The 15,713-nt window shown below is 43.7% G+C and overlaps 2 protein-coding genes across 2 annotated transcripts in view; both read right to left on the minus strand.

Annotated features, from left to right (window-relative positions):
- Window positions 1–5,727: 5,727 nt before the first annotated feature.
- LOC113586048 (secretagogin-like) lies at window positions 5,728–8,842 on the minus strand. Its single transcript, XM_027023901.2, has 11 exons — window positions 8,699–8,842; window positions 8,499–8,569; window positions 8,045–8,116; window positions 7,832–7,921; window positions 7,647–7,703; window positions 7,325–7,402; window positions 7,150–7,205; window positions 6,957–7,002; window positions 6,640–6,699; window positions 6,432–6,500; window positions 5,728–6,288 (listed from the first exon to the last, which is right to left on the minus strand). The coding sequence occupies exons 1-11, from the start codon at window positions 8,766–8,768 to the stop codon at window positions 6,160–6,162; spliced, it is 798 nt and encodes a 265-aa protein (XP_026879702.2). The 5' UTR covers window positions 8,769–8,842; the 3' UTR covers window positions 5,728–6,159.
- A 2,040-nt stretch (window positions 8,843–10,882) lies between these two features.
- Window positions 10,883–15,713, minus strand: part of LOC113586029 (F-actin-uncapping protein LRRC16A) — a 25,830-nt gene continuing 20,999 nt past the window's right edge. The window contains exons 26-38 of the mRNA XM_027023883.2: window positions 15,296–15,463; window positions 14,955–15,130; window positions 14,660–14,747; window positions 14,440–14,559; window positions 14,277–14,343; window positions 13,728–13,942; window positions 13,384–13,493; window positions 12,769–13,228; window positions 12,613–12,655; window positions 12,227–12,517; window positions 11,812–11,958; window positions 11,407–11,562; window positions 10,883–11,188 (exon numbers count right to left, since the gene is read on the minus strand). Of these exons, the coding sequence (XP_026879684.2) occupies window positions 11,034–11,188; window positions 11,407–11,562; window positions 11,812–11,958; window positions 12,227–12,517; window positions 12,613–12,655; window positions 12,769–13,228; window positions 13,384–13,493; window positions 13,728–13,942; window positions 14,277–14,343; window positions 14,440–14,559; window positions 14,660–14,747; window positions 14,955–15,130; window positions 15,296–15,463 (2,196 nt within the window). The 3' untranslated portion in view covers window positions 10,883–11,033. The remainder of the gene's footprint in view (window positions 11,189–11,406; window positions 11,563–11,811; window positions 11,959–12,226; window positions 12,518–12,612; window positions 12,656–12,768; window positions 13,229–13,383; window positions 13,494–13,727; window positions 13,943–14,276; window positions 14,344–14,439; window positions 14,560–14,659; window positions 14,748–14,954; window positions 15,131–15,295; window positions 15,464–15,713) is intronic.

Genomic DNA, 15,713 nt, shown 5'->3' on the forward strand with positions numbered 1-15,713 from the left:
GGAATACCGGAAATCTGACATAAAATAAATCTAAACTTTAATGCTTTGATTGATAATAAAATTGTGCATTTCCTTCGCAGGTGTAAAAGAGGATAGAAACCCAAATGTGTTTAAATATATGAATTTAAATGCTTATACAGGCTGGGTAAATAAAAACCTGGATTCTGCATAAACAGCGCCATCCAGTGCTCATTGTAGCTTGCTTTGCTGAAAACACGACGATGTAATAACGAAGTGAAAGCAAAGTGTTATCCCCCCCCCCCCCCCCCCCCCATATACTTCTACTTCAAAGAGGCGGCGTATTCTATAATCACGTCTCCTGAAAATAACAAATAGACAAAGCCCTGGAAGATGTAACACCATAATCATGTACAATTTTAATATGACAAAGAAATAATATGAATGGCTCTAATTACAAGCAATGGCAAATACATGAGAACCACATGAAATGTTAAGCTCTGAATACGTCAGGGCGCCTCTATTAGTCAGCCCAGTTAATTTTTCGCTGAAGGACGTGGAAAGAGGGGGTAACAGGTGGAGCTGGGGAGTGGTGGGTGATGGGTGTTCATAGACTCAATGAGTAGTGGTGAGGCGTGGGTGTGAAGGGTGGAACGAGAGGTGGGGGTGATGCGTAGGGGTGAGAGGTGTAGGTGAGGGGCGGAGCTGGGGAGTGGGAGTTACGGTGATGGGGGTGGGCTTGATGGCTAGGAGTGAGGGATGTGATGTGTGTGGCGGGTGGGGGTGAGGGGTGGAGGTGGCGAGTGAGCGGGACAGTAAGAGCTGGAGGGTGATGGTGGATGTGGAATGAATGCAGAATCTAAACAGAGCCTGATGCAACCCATGGATGATTTTCCTAGTCTAGTCAAACTAGTTTCTGTGAGATTTTCTGTAGGGAAGGAAAGCTGAATTTGTGTTAGGATGAGGATGTGTTAATATAAGGTTTCCCTATATAGGCTGCCCTACATCTCTCTCCAGACGATCAAACAGAAAATCTGCAATTTAGCGGCAGGTGATCAAACAATAAGATTCAGCCCAACAGGGGTGTGCCCAAGCTCTCAGAACTTACTGCTTGGCTCTGCTGTAGGCACGATTCAAGGCTCTTTGATGTTTTTCGACCTCGAGCAGGGTGACAGGCAGCTCAGAGGCCTTGTACATGGCAGGGTCAGGCAGACAGAGTCCCCTCCAGTGGATGACTCAGCATTCACAGAGATCACAGTGGGTGAGTGAAAACTCTACTGCCTCAATACACTGGTGCATTCCACCAAGCAAAATATCACCAAGGTATTCATTATAAACACAAAAAAGAGAGAAATCAAGATGGAAAAAATTGACATGAACAGAAGAATGCCAACAAAAATAAGTTGCTGTGCTTTTTCTTATTTTTATTTAATTGTCTTCCAAGTTAGTCTGTGCCAATTCCAGCCCACTAGTTAAGTCTCCCTCTGTCACACCGTAACTACCCACCTGGGAGGGTGGGGGTGGGCTCACTCGTGCTTCCTCACAGACACATGAAGGCAAGCACTTTGTGTTTTCAAGTTGCTGTAGAAGACACCTATATGCGTTTGAAAGAAAACACTAAATACTTAGTTCATACACAACCTAACAGACACCCATGTCTGGCCAGCACTGCACTGACTGATGGAGGGAGAGGGAAACAAGACCATCCTTCTTAGGACCAATTATATGCTCTCGGGGTCCAGGCCACAGACAGATGTGTCTCCCCACATCCAGTGATACCTCGGTGATACCACAGGGTGAGGTAGAGGGGGAGACGCAGAACACCAGCCAGGTCAGTGGTCTCGGACGTGACAGGAGAAGTCGATTTAAAGTCCTGTGTTGAAATCCTCGATGGTAGTGGAAGCTCAGTGGTTAAGGTACTTGACGTGTAAGTAGAAGGTTGCCTGTTCAAGTCCTGTCACTGTTGAAGCCTTGAGCAAGGCTCTTAACCCTCAATTGCTCAAAGTGTACTCAATCACAATTGTGAGTCCCTTTGGATAAAAGTGTCAGGTAAATGTACTGCAAACTGTACAAAAAGAATAAATAACACATATTAAACAACAATACAGACAAATGGTGAAAATAGATTGGGGTGAACATCAATTTGTGCTATTTTTATATCAGTGTGGACTGATGTGTTTTGGCTCTGGTGTGACTGTTACCTTGCGGTCAGTGAAAGATGTAGGCAGAGCAGTGATTGGAGGGCAGTGGACAGAGGGGGAAAGATGGAGGCTTAGCAGCAGGTGGATTGCAGAAAGGCAGGCGGAGCAGTGAGTGGAGTGGAGAGATAGAGGCGGATGGAGTGGGTGGAATGAAGAGACGGAGGAGGAGCAGCAGCTGTTTTTAGTGGCATCTGATGGGACTGGCACAGTCATGTGACAGCTTTATCTGAGCCAATCAGAATCAGGATTTATTGGTCAAGTGTTTTTGACATTGGTTAAACATAAACATACACTCCTAAAACATGCAGTCATATGCACAATCACACAGGCAGGCAGACATCCTTGTATAAACACAAGCATATATTCATATATATATATATATATATATATATATATATATATATATATATATATATATATATATATATATATAAGGTATATGAAGATTTGTAAATATAAGTGTGGACATGCAAATAATGAAGTCCAGAATATAGCAGCCAGATAAGTAAGAGGTCCAGGAGAGAGTAAGGTGGTATTACCACAGAAAAACAGTGTGTGTCAATTAAGTGCATTGAAAAAATAAAAAATAAAATTCTGGATGCTGCAATGCATGGTGGATAGTGAACAGATGGAGTTACAGCACCCGCACTGGAGAGCACATGAGAAAAGCCTCCTGGATGCCAGAGTCCAGCTCAGTCAGGCGAGCAGAACACTGCTGGTGTCACAGACCTTTAGAGGCTGCAACACACACAGAAATGATAACAACTCCAAAAAGAACAGAGTTTATATGTCTTTGTGGTCTATGTTTTAAGCACAGTACACGATATTGTGCTTAAAACAGACACCGCACAGACATATACTGTCGGTGAAGAAAATAAATAACACCCAATGTATACAAAGATAAACTTCGAATACAAACATGTGATTATTAACTGCCACACGTGTCTTCCATTAGAAGAACAATTTTCCTCCAAAGTATTCATTGATCTGGGTGTTAGATGTGACAATGGCCAGACGGGGGCGCCAGATTCCTCAATTCTCCTCACCCAACCACTCATCATGACAGCACACAGCAGGTCATTTTATTGTGAGGTGACACACAGGAGGTTATCATCCTGACTGGTTTACATACGTATCAGTATGAGGTGTGTGTTCCCTGGGAATTGACCCCATGTCCTTGGTACTACTAGCATTCTGCTTTTCCTTGCATTTACTATTATTACCCTGAGAGTCGCCTACAAAGGGCACATATGTAAGCACTGGCTCTGAGATTCTGAAATAATCAGCATTTTTAATCAGCATTTCTTCTGTGGCTTCTGTAATACTGCTCAGCTATGAAACCTCAGCCTGTTCTTTTATGTAATGTTCAGGGGGCAGGTCTCTCTAGACATATCTGAAGAAGTTCTCAGTGCTCAGATCTTCCTCATGACTTCTAGAGCTTCGCTCAAAGGCCATACCTTGACCACCTTTTCTACCATAATGCTCTCTCTTCCCCTCTATAGACCAGGCAACAACTGTTCTAACACGCTCACCTCAATTACATTTTTTTTTTTCCAGAAGAAGTGGTTCAGAATCATTACAAAATTCTAAAGAAAGCTCTCAGAGATTTACCATCCTGCATAGATCTGACATGATTCAAACACACACACAGGATTGGGAATGTGGACCTCTCATGAACTCATGGATGGAACTCATGAGGAACGTATTTTTCATATTACCGCCACCTGCTGTTCAACACTTAACTCTCAGGATTTGTTTCCACAGTTGTTTGCACTGTCATAGACCTTACACTGCCGTTCCTGTTGGCTGCGGTTAAACTGTAATTTCAGCAACAGTTTATTGAAGGGTGTGGTTTACAAGGCTACATAACACCTATATAAGCCCTTCATGACACTTGACTTAAACATACATAAACACTTGTTCCAACAAGCATAAGGTGACATAAAAGCTGCTGTTGTCAACTTTGATTGTCAAGTTCACATCACAACTTTGTGAAGTGACAGATTTTTGGTGAAAACAGGATGTGTCGTGACACTTTGTGGGGTGAAATCATGTTCAGACTTTGCAGCTCAGTTTTTTTTTTTTTTTGCTGTGTCGGAATGACATAATGCTGATGCTATGGTACAGCTTGCTAAATGAGGCTCTTGGTAGAATCTCAGAAAAGTTTGGACTTCATAAAGATGCTCTGTAGTATCCCATGTACTCTTGTAACAATGACATGAATATCTGCTGTGTAACAGGTATTTTAGTGAGGTTTCGACAACCAACACTTGTTACCCTGTAATGTTGGATTTCAATGTATTTTATTTGGCCCTTGTATTAGTTCAGTTTGGTTGTTATAAGATTTTTATGAATCTGTATACAATGCCATTACACTGTAATGACAGTGTTTACACTACCTATGCATGGGGATTACATTTTAGGTTAGTCACAGTATTGCCTGCACATTTTCATTACTGAAATGCAATAATCTGGGGAAACGAGACTGTTATGTTTCTGCAGTGAAATAGATAACCAGAGCTTCTTCAGGAGGGCTAGCAGTGACTTCTTGGTGGGCTTTGGCACCGGTTGCACATTACGGGTGCAACCAATCAGACTGGCTCAACTCAGCTACAGAACCGTAACGGTCCCAGACATCATTCCGAAACACATAATGGTCTAATTGGATGCCTTGACTAAATGGGTGAAAACCACCTCCTTCTTTGTTGTTTTGGACCCAGGCCTGCTGGGTAATTATGAGCTGCTTGACATTTGATCTTTTTCTCGGTCTGGAGAGGCAAAGGAGTAATAGGCAGCCAAGTCCACGTGAGTGGCAATATAAGTGCAGCTACCCGCTCCAGAGGCTAATGACAGGCACACAAATGATCATTACTCAGGCTGCAGTAGCCCCAGATTATTACTATCACACACAGGCTTAGGAGGAAGGGGCTAGACATCTGTACAAAGGCGCTCATGCGTACGAACACACACACACACACACACACACACACACACACACACACACACACACACACATTACGAAACATTTAATTGTTGAAAAAGGCACATAGAGGTTCTGAAAACAGCAAACCACTAGTTGCCAGCAGGGTGGGTTCTGTAAAGGCACACGTGTCGGGCTTCATGTCCATTTACTCTGACTCTATTATCTGTTACCACATATGCTGCTTCCTAAAAGGCTTGAAAAAGGGTGCAATTAAATAGTGTTCTAGGGCTTGAATAATCAGACTGCTGTAGGGCTCAGATAATCAGATTGCTTTGTGTGATCACAGAGCGAGTGACTACTCCATTGAACAGTATTCACTCTCGAAGCCCTCAAAAAAGTTTGGGTAAGGTCATGGAATTGAACCCAGTTGAATGATGACTTAGTGATTTAACTAAAGTTAGCATAAATGTTAGTTAGCATAAATGTAAGTTTTCTTTGTGAGCACAAAACAGGTCAATTTCAGGATTAACTATAGAGAAGGTACGGTCAGAGGTTCAAGGAGCAGGTTTGTGTGGGCCAATCTGTGGGCCAATCTTTCACTGCCTGCCTCACTTTCTGAACAGTTTGAGCAAGAAACACTAAACCTTTTCAGCATGACAGCAAGCCACCTTTATCTATTACCAACTCTGAAGCACCAGAAACAGCCAAGAAATGAGAAAGAAAGAAAACCCCCACACCACATGCAAGATACAGTAAAATGTATAAGTTTAAAAGATCATTTAGACCAGATGTTATGGTCAATACAACACAGTATTTACTTTCAAAATAACAACAACTACAACAACAACAATAATAATTTTGGTAATGTCATTCAGTCGCCGTCACAATGTAATAGAATATTTTTAATGTCAAAGGATAAAATCAGTATTATATAAAAACCACCAATAATCATATCTATGTTGTGTGTCTTGTATTGCTGGATGCTACATGACTTGTGTTAGCATTAGCAGCTATCCTATAAGAATGTTCCATGTTGCTGCGTAGGTGCTTCAGGGAGACAGCTTCAGGGAGACAGCTTCAGGGAGACAGCTTCAGCCCCAGACACAGGGCCAGCTCGTTCTTCTGGATCTTTCCGTCACCGTTCACGTCGCAGTGGCTAAGCAGCGCCTTTCTGAACCTGTCCAAGTCTGCACCACTCAGGCTGGGCTAGAGGAAACAGAACAAAGCACGGATGTCAGAGAAAGAGAGAGAGCTCCAGCATGCACAATAAGAGTGTGACTAACAATGGACTGCACAGCTGAGACTGTAATGGGGTGCAGTAACTGTGATGGCAAAGTGAAATCCATCACCTTGACCAGCTCCATCATGTCTTTAACAAAGCCATCCACTTCAGGTCCTTCCAGTGCTCCTGTCTTACTCTAGTAATGCACGCACACACACACACACACACACGCACACACAAACACACACACACACACACACAGTTAGAGGAAGGAATCTGTGTATCTTTGCTGGACAGGTTCTGAATCATATACTCTTGCTCTTATTCTCACTTACTACATCATAGTGAGCAAATATTTTCTCAAAATCTTCCTTCCTGTCCTTTTGACTGCTGGCCTGGTGAGAGAGAGAGAGAGTGAGAGAGCGTGAGAGAGAGAAAGAAAGGGAGGGAAAGAGAGAGAGGAAATCACAGTTTAAGTGATAAAGAATCCAGATTTTTTTTTTTGGAACAATTAATAATTATTCATTACATTTTTGATAAAGTACAGATAAAAATTCATCAGTTCATCAACAGTTAATTCAAAATTTGCAGATATTTGCTATGTAAATAGCTTTTAATTTTTAGAGCTTCAATGATGGCATAAGCCACTCACATCCATTTCAAACTTCAGCAGGAAGTTTTCCTTCAAGGACAAAATTCTGGAAGCAAAGGAGAAGAAGAAGAAGCCAGCAATTATCCTTGAAGCCCTGAATGCACTCAGAGACATATCAAGCACACAAAAACATTAACCACATCCTACTGCAATAAACCCCATAAAACACACAGAGGTCAGTAAATACTAGAACCTGGCCAGGTCATTTAAATCCAACCGACCATCTTGATTTTTGTTGAAAATTTTCATCTGAAAGAGAAGGAGAAGGGGAGAGAACAGTTTGCCCATTGGCTATCATCAGTACTGTGATCAACAGCTGCTGAGTAAAAACAGCTCCTTGGTGACCTGATGCTGGAGTGTTCTGTTACCATGGTGTTGGTGTACTGCTCAAGTTTGTCAGGGGTGATGTACTTGTCGTGCTGCTCAAACAGATCCTGCAGGAAACTCTGAAAAGGGAGAGGCACATACACACAGCACTGCAACCTACATTAATGTATCGCACCACGTACAGTGCACTGGTGACCCCGGGCCGACCCCTGGTACGTCCACATCTCTGCACCTCAGCCAGGTTCTAAAGGGTTGCAGAGGTCCGATTATGCCTCAGGTGTGACAGGAAGAGGAATTGGATAGAAATGACCAAATGTCTGGGGGAATCTCAGAAAACGTATTCAGAAGTTTCGCCCAGCGCACCTTAAGCTCCACAGCCGACATGAACCCACTGCTGTCGGCATCATAGCGCCTCCAGATCTGCAAACAGAGCAGGTCATAACTAAGGCTTTAGCAATAGCTAAACAATGGACTTGACTCTGTGAAGAAGCCAGATTGCGCTACATAAGCGAACAATTCTACTTCATGGGTTTCGTAAGTGAACTGACCCTCATGAACTCCACGCTGTTGTCCAGGGGCGTCTCCCTGCGGAACAGCAATAAAAAGTTCTCTTCCTCTGTCAGGATGATCGTGGCTAACTGTGTGTGTGTGAGAGAGAGAAATAGAGAGCGTTCGTTGTCGAGTTCATATATTTGTCGAGTTCATATTCTTTGCGCATTTGTGCAAAGAAACATCTTTTTTCTTTTAATTACGGAACCTACCTCTGTGATTCGCAGGAGTCCATCCGCGCTGCCGTCTCTGAGTTCTCGCAGTCTCTCCTCCGTAATCTTGTCCTTTTCACATGAAACTTATTTTAATATGGTTTCCCAAGAAGACATATTGTGTAACTAACATAAGTGGTACCTTAAGGTCATTTCTATTATTTATATGCTAAATATAATTCGGTTTTAATTACGGTTTAATTGGTTCTGTTAAACATTAGCCTACGGTCGACAGACAAATTGCTTTATGAGACGACAAAGACGATAACAACAGCCAAAAGACAGCCAAGGCTGTAGTTACCTTATGTAAATAGTCAATTCTGTCGAAATATAGATTTTTCTAAAGCAAATAAACGTACTCGCCTATGTCACACCACGTCAATTTAATCTTGTTTAAAAATATGTTACAGCTAACAGCTAACTTTCTCTGGGAAAACATGACCGGTTTGCTTACAGTTGTCCCTAATGTCTTCATAATATGGTGGGAAAAGTCATCCAGTTCCTTCCCCTCGATATAGCCTTTATCTACGATAGTAAAACAACGTTTCAAGCTGTTTACAAGAAAAAAGTACAGCGGTGCATTTTTTTAAACGAATGCACAGCATAATTAAATATTGTGAGTTTTACAAAGCGGATTTACAAAAGGTTGCTTACCGTCTGTATCAAACAGTCTCCAGATCCGAAGAAAGGTTGCAGCGTCCAGCTTGGTAGAAGAGCTCTCCATGGTGCTGAAACGGAGGCGAGCGCACGCGGAATGGTGGGACAGGGACACGCAACAGGTGAGTCGGGTTATCTTCCTCGAATCGAGTCCTCTGTCCGCTATTTCTAAGTAACTCCGCCTCCGCGCTCAGAGGGAGGGCGTGAGTGATTGCCTCAATTATCTCACCCACATAACTAGACTGCTCACCCAGGACAGCACGTTTTCTATGGTGATACAAGTAGCTAATACGAATGAAGAAGGAGCTAGCAATTTAGACTGTCGTGTGCCGTTAGGACAAAAGCCAAAGAGGACAGTACCCATATTTATATTAGAGGACAGTACCCATATTTATATGGGTAATATATAATATATCTATGGGTACCGTCCTCTTTGGCTTTTGTCCTTCTCATTTTATATATATATATAATAATGAAGAAATATTGCCAGGAAAACAAAGAAACCATAAACGTATGTGAAATATTTTATATTCAATATAAAACATCACAGAATGAACATAGAAATAGAGATTTGTTTCCACAATATATATGTCAATAATTCTTACTTCTATGATTGTTATACCTTAACATATGTTCATAACCTAGTATTTTTAAAAAATAAACAGAAGATAGCCCCACACCAAAGGAATAAAATGAAATTAACACACACTCAACATATATAGTATTGCCTTAATGAATAATGTAAGAGCATAAAAAATCTAAATGACAAATACGTACATTTGACATGAACAACTAAATATATAAAGGCAGTTCATTTGTTAGAGGTTGGGTATCAGTCTCACTGAACAGGCATGGTCAGAGTTTTCAGTCATTTCAGTTCACTTCCAGTACCGCTTCTTCACTGTCTTCTTGAAAAAGTGGCAATTAGATATGCTGGCAGTTAATGTGCTTTGAACTAATTTGGCAAATATTCTGTCAGAATAAATCAAAGTCACAAACTTGTGACTTTTGTCCATTAAAACAAGGTGACGCCAGAATTCTGTTCGGCCTCGTACAAGTTAAGTGGACAATTCACCCCAAAACAATGCTATTGTGGCTGACAAGCAATGAATGAAAACACGTTGCTATGGTAGCAGGTTGGGTGAACCATTCTGTTAATTCAGTGCTGGTTGTTTCATGTTCACGTGACCGGCCATATGACAGGCAGTGGGCGTTTCTGTCCACACCAGAACTCCCCTTTCCTGGTTAGAACTAGTCAGAACAGAGTGAGCACATTTTACTGTTTGAGGATGAGAGACAGAGTGGGGGAGAGCGACAGACAGAGAGGGAGACGGAATGGGGAGAGAAAGAAAAGGGATGAGAGTGGAGATAACGAGAGAATGAGAGCCTCCTGGCTAGCAGTGAAAAGTCTGGACATGTGCGCTGTTTATTTACAGTATTTTCTGATACCAGAGACGGTATCAAAAACAATGACATAATACATATATGCTTTTGCTGTGTTAAACAAATACTGCCAAGTAAGTCACTATTTACTTTGATGACAGATTCACACATGGTTCTCTGAACCAGTTTCTTTAGGCAGCCACTTAGGATGCTTTTCCGTTAGTCTTGCAGAAATTCTCGCATATGCTAAGCACTTGTATGATGAGGAACCAAAGTTCTGAATGAAACCTATTTACTTTTCTATTTTATTTTAGAAATGAAGTCATATATAATCAACTTTCACTTTTTTCATATTTGTATTAAAAAAATTAAGGCGAAATTATTTGATTAAAATGCTTCTAGGACTATGAAAAACATACATTCAGTCAGATGTGTCCAAACTTTTAACTGGTACTGGAACTCTTGAAAATGAGTCAATAAAAACATAAAAACATATGATGTCCATCACAGTCACATGGTTCTTTCACATAATAGAAAAGATCTGATCCTGAAAGCAGATTTTGTCCAATGTGTATGTCATTTTCACATTTGTGCTGTTGTTGATTCATAACCACAGATCTGAGTTTGATTAATAGCAGTGCATCTGTGACAGAGAGATCCAAGTCTCACTGGTCACAGTACAGCTGTAACAACGAGATCCGAGTCTGAGTCATTTTTCCTTTGCAGCTGTTGCACCAGTTACATTTATGGCATTTAGCTGATGTTTTTATCCAAAGCGACTTACAATTATGACAGGAGTGCAACTTGGCAGTGGTGAGGCTTGAACCAGCAACCTTCTGAATACAAGTCAAGTACCTTAACCACTGCCCAGTTACCACCATGTCCAGTTGCACCAGTGGTTCAAAGGTCAGTTTGTTGGTTGCTCTGGTCATCCTGGTTAGTTTGCTGGTTATGAATCTGCTTCATTCAGGTTGGGTGGCTCAGGGTTGGTTGGTGTTGGGCAAGTGTGTTGTGCTGCATGTTGGGGATGTGTGTCGGGGCTGTGGGAGACTGCACTGCTGTGGTCCAGACCTAAAGGAGAACCTGGTGGGGTTGGCAGCCCAGCTACAAAACACACACACACACACACACACACACACACACACACACACACACACACACACACACACACGAACGCGTGGACACATGCACGAACACACACACATACACACACACACGTAAACCACAATCCAAGGATAACAGAAAAAATATAGATAGTACAAGAAAACCTCTCAGTACAAGAGAACAAGAAAACTTCATATTTCAGATGTGATTGGTCAGACCAGGTATGGGGAGGGACACGGTGCGCTGTCGATCATCCTTCTCTTTATCTGGATTGGTTGATGACTGAAGGGAGATGCATCGCTGTCCTGCTGCTGGATTGGTTGAAGGAAATGATTCAGACTCAAACACGCTGTCCTCCAGTCCATCCACCAGCACTGGTAAACAAACGGGAGGTACTGTGTTAACAGCAACGCAAACACTGCACAGAGGCACTAGGCAGTAAAGATCACAGCATTGCTTTAAACTGTATTTTACTATTTGCCAGGTTGAATTCAAGCAAATCATCCCCACATGGTAGCGTAGGTCATTAAGACAGATGTAGCAGTCAGACAACTTGAACCAAAAATAGATAGACGGGCAAACAACTGAAGAGATTAAGGGAAAATGAAAGAATGTAGGAGTACCTAAGTGAGGTGTATCCTTCTCTTCTGTGCTGTGACTGACAGGTGGCTGCGCCTTCATATTTGTCTCACATGGCTCCCTCTTGTGGCCTGGAGTCTCTACAGGCAGCTTGGGGGAGGAACCAGTACTGGAATGGACCGAGACGTCATCTGAAGGGCGGACAGCAGTTTTACTGAGCAGCGTCAGGCAAATAACATATCAATCGCACAGCATGCAATCTGTGTCTAGGTACAGAACCGACCCCTGGTCAAATTTGATTTGAAGATCTAAATTTGAAGTAACCTACACTTGGAGTATAACTCATTTACTAAGTAACAGTGTCCAGCACAGGTCCTGGAAGAGCAGATACCAGCCCTTTGGTGATTTACCTCTAGGTCCAAAGTTGGGCTCCACTGGAGTGAGCTGTTTAGAACTTACTGGATATGGAGCAGGAGGTGCTGCTTGGGGGGCTGGTCAGGGGGATGGGAAGAACCCAGGGACCACTACGGTGTTCTAGGCTGGGGTGGAGGTCTGGGCTGGGATGTTCAGATAAGTAGGAGCTCTGGGTGGACTCAGAGTCAGGTGTGAGAACAAGCCCAGGCCCAGGTGCAGGTGCGGGTTCAGTTGCAGCAGGTTTGGGTTGAGCATGGGGGAAGAGAGATTTGGATGCAGGCTCTGGATGGTGCTCTCTCTGGACTGGAATCTCTGCAGTGCCAGTGTCGCCCTCACCTGGTACAAGAAAGAACTGCATCAGAGTCTGAAAGGAATCATCCAATAGGGAAAGAGCAGTGAATTCATGTTGTCCTTGTTAGTAAAACACAAACCATGTCTAGTCTCAGCTTTGCCTTTAGATGAGGATTCAGCTGCCTGTGTAATGATTAAAAATAGACACATTAGAAAACACAATAAACTGTCCCCTTTTAAAATTGCATGTGTGTGAGCACAAACACACCCACACATAGTACATGTCTGTAATTCACCTTCTCTTTCATCTTCTCCTGTTTTGCGCGGAGCTGAACCAGGAAGTCATTACTCATCACCGGCAGCCCTCTGAAGCGGCCAGCACGTGAGGCATCAGGCTTCTTACCCTCCTCCTGACGTTTAGGCTCAGAAGTTACTGCCATATCCACAGGCCCACAAGGTTCGACCTTCTCTAGTAGCTGGGCTTTGATTGGCTCAGGAGCATGCTCGGGGGTGGGACTCTTGAGCCCAGTCTTTGCGGACTCGTCGACAGATTCAACAATGGGCGGAGCCGCTGCTATTGCCGAAGTGCCTGGGACTGTTACCATGGGAACCATTGCTGTCTCAGGCATGGACGAGTGTGGGCTGGCAGGTGGAGTTCTCGTGGATGAGCGCGATTTGATGAGGTTAAAGAAACCACTCATACGAGACTCCCTCTTCCTCTCGCCTTCCTGAAGAGCGTCTTTCATGGATGTGCAGCTGGAGGAGAAAAGCAAGAACGAAAGAAAGACAGACAGAGGAAAAAGCGATAGAGAGATCGACAAGCTGAGGTTCATTTGACGCCTGAACAGACCTAAACCGCAACCCTGTGAAACAGGAAAAGATAAAAGCTCGGCAGTGTTGTTAAGGCTCACTCAGCTCTGATCTTTGTAACTTTTTTAGCGAAGAAGTCGTCCACTCCCTCATCCAGTCTTCCCACGAGTTCATTCTGCCCCAGGTCCACTGCAGGAGCACTCTTCATAGCCTAGTGGAGAGAAGATGACAGAGCACAGACGTGGCATTACAAACCAGGACCTCATCTAGAGAAACAAAGAGCGTTTATGTGATTCAGGATGTGACTGCATCTGTTTGTGAGTGTGAGGGTCAGTGAAGGTGATTGTGAGAGTGAGGATGTGATTGTGTGTGTGTGTGTGTGTGTGTGTGTGTGTGTGTGAGAGAGTGAGAGAGCGAGCAAACGTGTGACAATAGTAACTCGTACAGGCGCTCTGAAAGGTCGGCTGGTCTTCTTCCTGCGGGGTCGGTGTTTGGTGATGTGCTCGAGTTTAGGAGTCTCAGTTTCTGGAAGATCACTGAAACATTCACTCTCCTGCCTGTCTAACTCCTCCTTCAGTGGGGTGGGGGGCGGGGGAAGGGGTAGGTCCTCCATATGGATGGGTACATTCTCCAATGCCTTATCCAGATCAAACTCCAGCTCTGAGTGACAAACCAACAGACCAATGGTTTGTGGTGTGTGAGTAAACCGAACAGAATGACTGCATACATGTCAAACTTTATTAGCTCCCTGGTAGCAGCTTTGTATTACACTTCCTGAACTAAATCCTTCTAACCTTACAGAGATAGTCAAGATTGTAGGGAATTCACTGGATGCAGTGTGGAGTGTGTAGGGTGCAGTGCGGAATACTGTGACATTTGTAGGGTGCAGTGCAGAGTACTGTGGAGTTTGTAATGATGCAGTGTGGTGTACTGTCTTTGTTTCACCATGCTGCTGTTGACCCTGGGTTCATGCGAGGTCAGGTTTTGAGCCTACCAAAGGCCACAGAGACGGGGCGCACCATCCTGAAGAGAATGCTCTTCCTCTTGGACGTTGGAGTCAGCTTCACAGATGGAGAAAACCAAGAATGAAGAGTCAAATGGCAGACAGCACTGGGCTTCTGTCTACACACTGGGCTTGTGTGTGTGTGTGTGTGTACCAGTAAGTCAGTGGGAGGTGGGGGTAGGTTCTCTGGTTGCAGTTGTGCCTCATCCAGAACTTCAGTCTCCTCTGAATCATGATGCAACAGTGGTTGACCACGCCTAATCAAGTGCTCCGCCTACAAACAAACACGCGCGCACACACACACACACACACACACACACACTTGGCCCCTGTCTGTTCTGCTTGTGTGTCTGTGTGTGTAAATAAGTACTGACCAGTGTGAGCTGAGTGCGAGAGAGGGATTCTAAAATTTCATCTATGATGCGGTCAGAGAGGAACGAAGCCATACTGAGCTTTATTTCACTAAGAGACAAGCAAACAAACAAACAAAAACAAACAAACAAACAAACAAACATTACTAAACCAACATGAATGATTAAGAAAACAACACCACAGACCCTTGAAGACACTTTTACGATGTGGACTAAGCCTAATCAGGTTTTGGCAGTGAAGAATGTCACTGTGACTCTACACAGCCACTCAGAAGGGATGTGGGTGCATGTGAGGCACCTGATCTTATTGATGATGTCGATGCCAGACTGCTCGAGCAGAGTGCTACTGATGAAGGCCTGCGGCACACTCATCCTCCCCTCGCCTGCCCGCATCAGAGCCGGCCTCAGGCTTGCTCGCCGCATTACGTGTGGACACACAGTCTCCGCCGTGTCTACCATAGACACCAACAGGCTCTACATGCACACGCACACACACATACATGAAGAAAGATGCGGGAGAATTCAGGAAATTTAGACAGTCACAGTTTCCATCGCCCCCTGCTGGAAGCAAATAGAACTGGCAATCTGATGCTATTTGAACACGTCATTTCTGTGGCTGTGTTTCAGCACAGAGCTCACCTGCAGCTGTTGGTCTATCACAGTGCTGATCTCCCCTGCCATCAACTGTAGCTTCTCTTGGATAGGCCCCACCCATGGGTTTTGTCCACATCCTACCCCACCCACAGCTCCGCCTTCAACCCTACCCCCTTGCAATGAGGAGCGTTGGTGGTACATACTGGACAACAGCTACAGAGGGAGACAGAGAGATGATGAGTGTAAGTGCAACAGCACTTAGCTAGCTGTGTGAGATGGTTTAAAAACATTTAACAGCTACTCATCCCAACAGTCCAACAATAACTGTCAGAAACTACACAAACCCAAACATCACACTAATAATGCTACACAAAAAACAACACTGATCACACTAAAGATGCGCATTACATTTACATTTATGGCATTTAGCTGTGTGTGTGTGTGTGTGTGTGTGTGTGTGTGT

Source organism: Electrophorus electricus, chromosome 2 (assembly GCF_013358815.1).
Source record: "Electrophorus electricus isolate fEleEle1 chromosome 2, fEleEle1.pri, whole genome shotgun sequence".
Taxonomy (NCBI): Eukaryota; Metazoa; Chordata; class Actinopteri; order Gymnotiformes; family Gymnotidae; genus Electrophorus; species Electrophorus electricus.

What these genes read in the sequence shown, in the direction of transcription:
- LOC113586048 (XM_027023901.2), bottom strand. Translation starts at nt 8,768, where the DNA reads ATGGAGAGCTCTTCTACCAAGCTGGACGCTGCAACCTTTCTTCGGATC. An exon ending in GAGACTGTTTGATACAGACG is followed by an intron (nt 8,570 to 8,698) that starts GTAAGCAACCTT and finishes TTACTATCGTAG; the next exon opens with ATAAAGGCTATATCGAGGGG. An exon ending in TGCTGAAGTTTGAAATGGAT is followed by an intron (nt 6,700 to 6,956) that starts GTGAGTGGCTTA and finishes CTCTCTCACCAG; the next exon opens with GCCAGCAGTCAAAAGGACAG.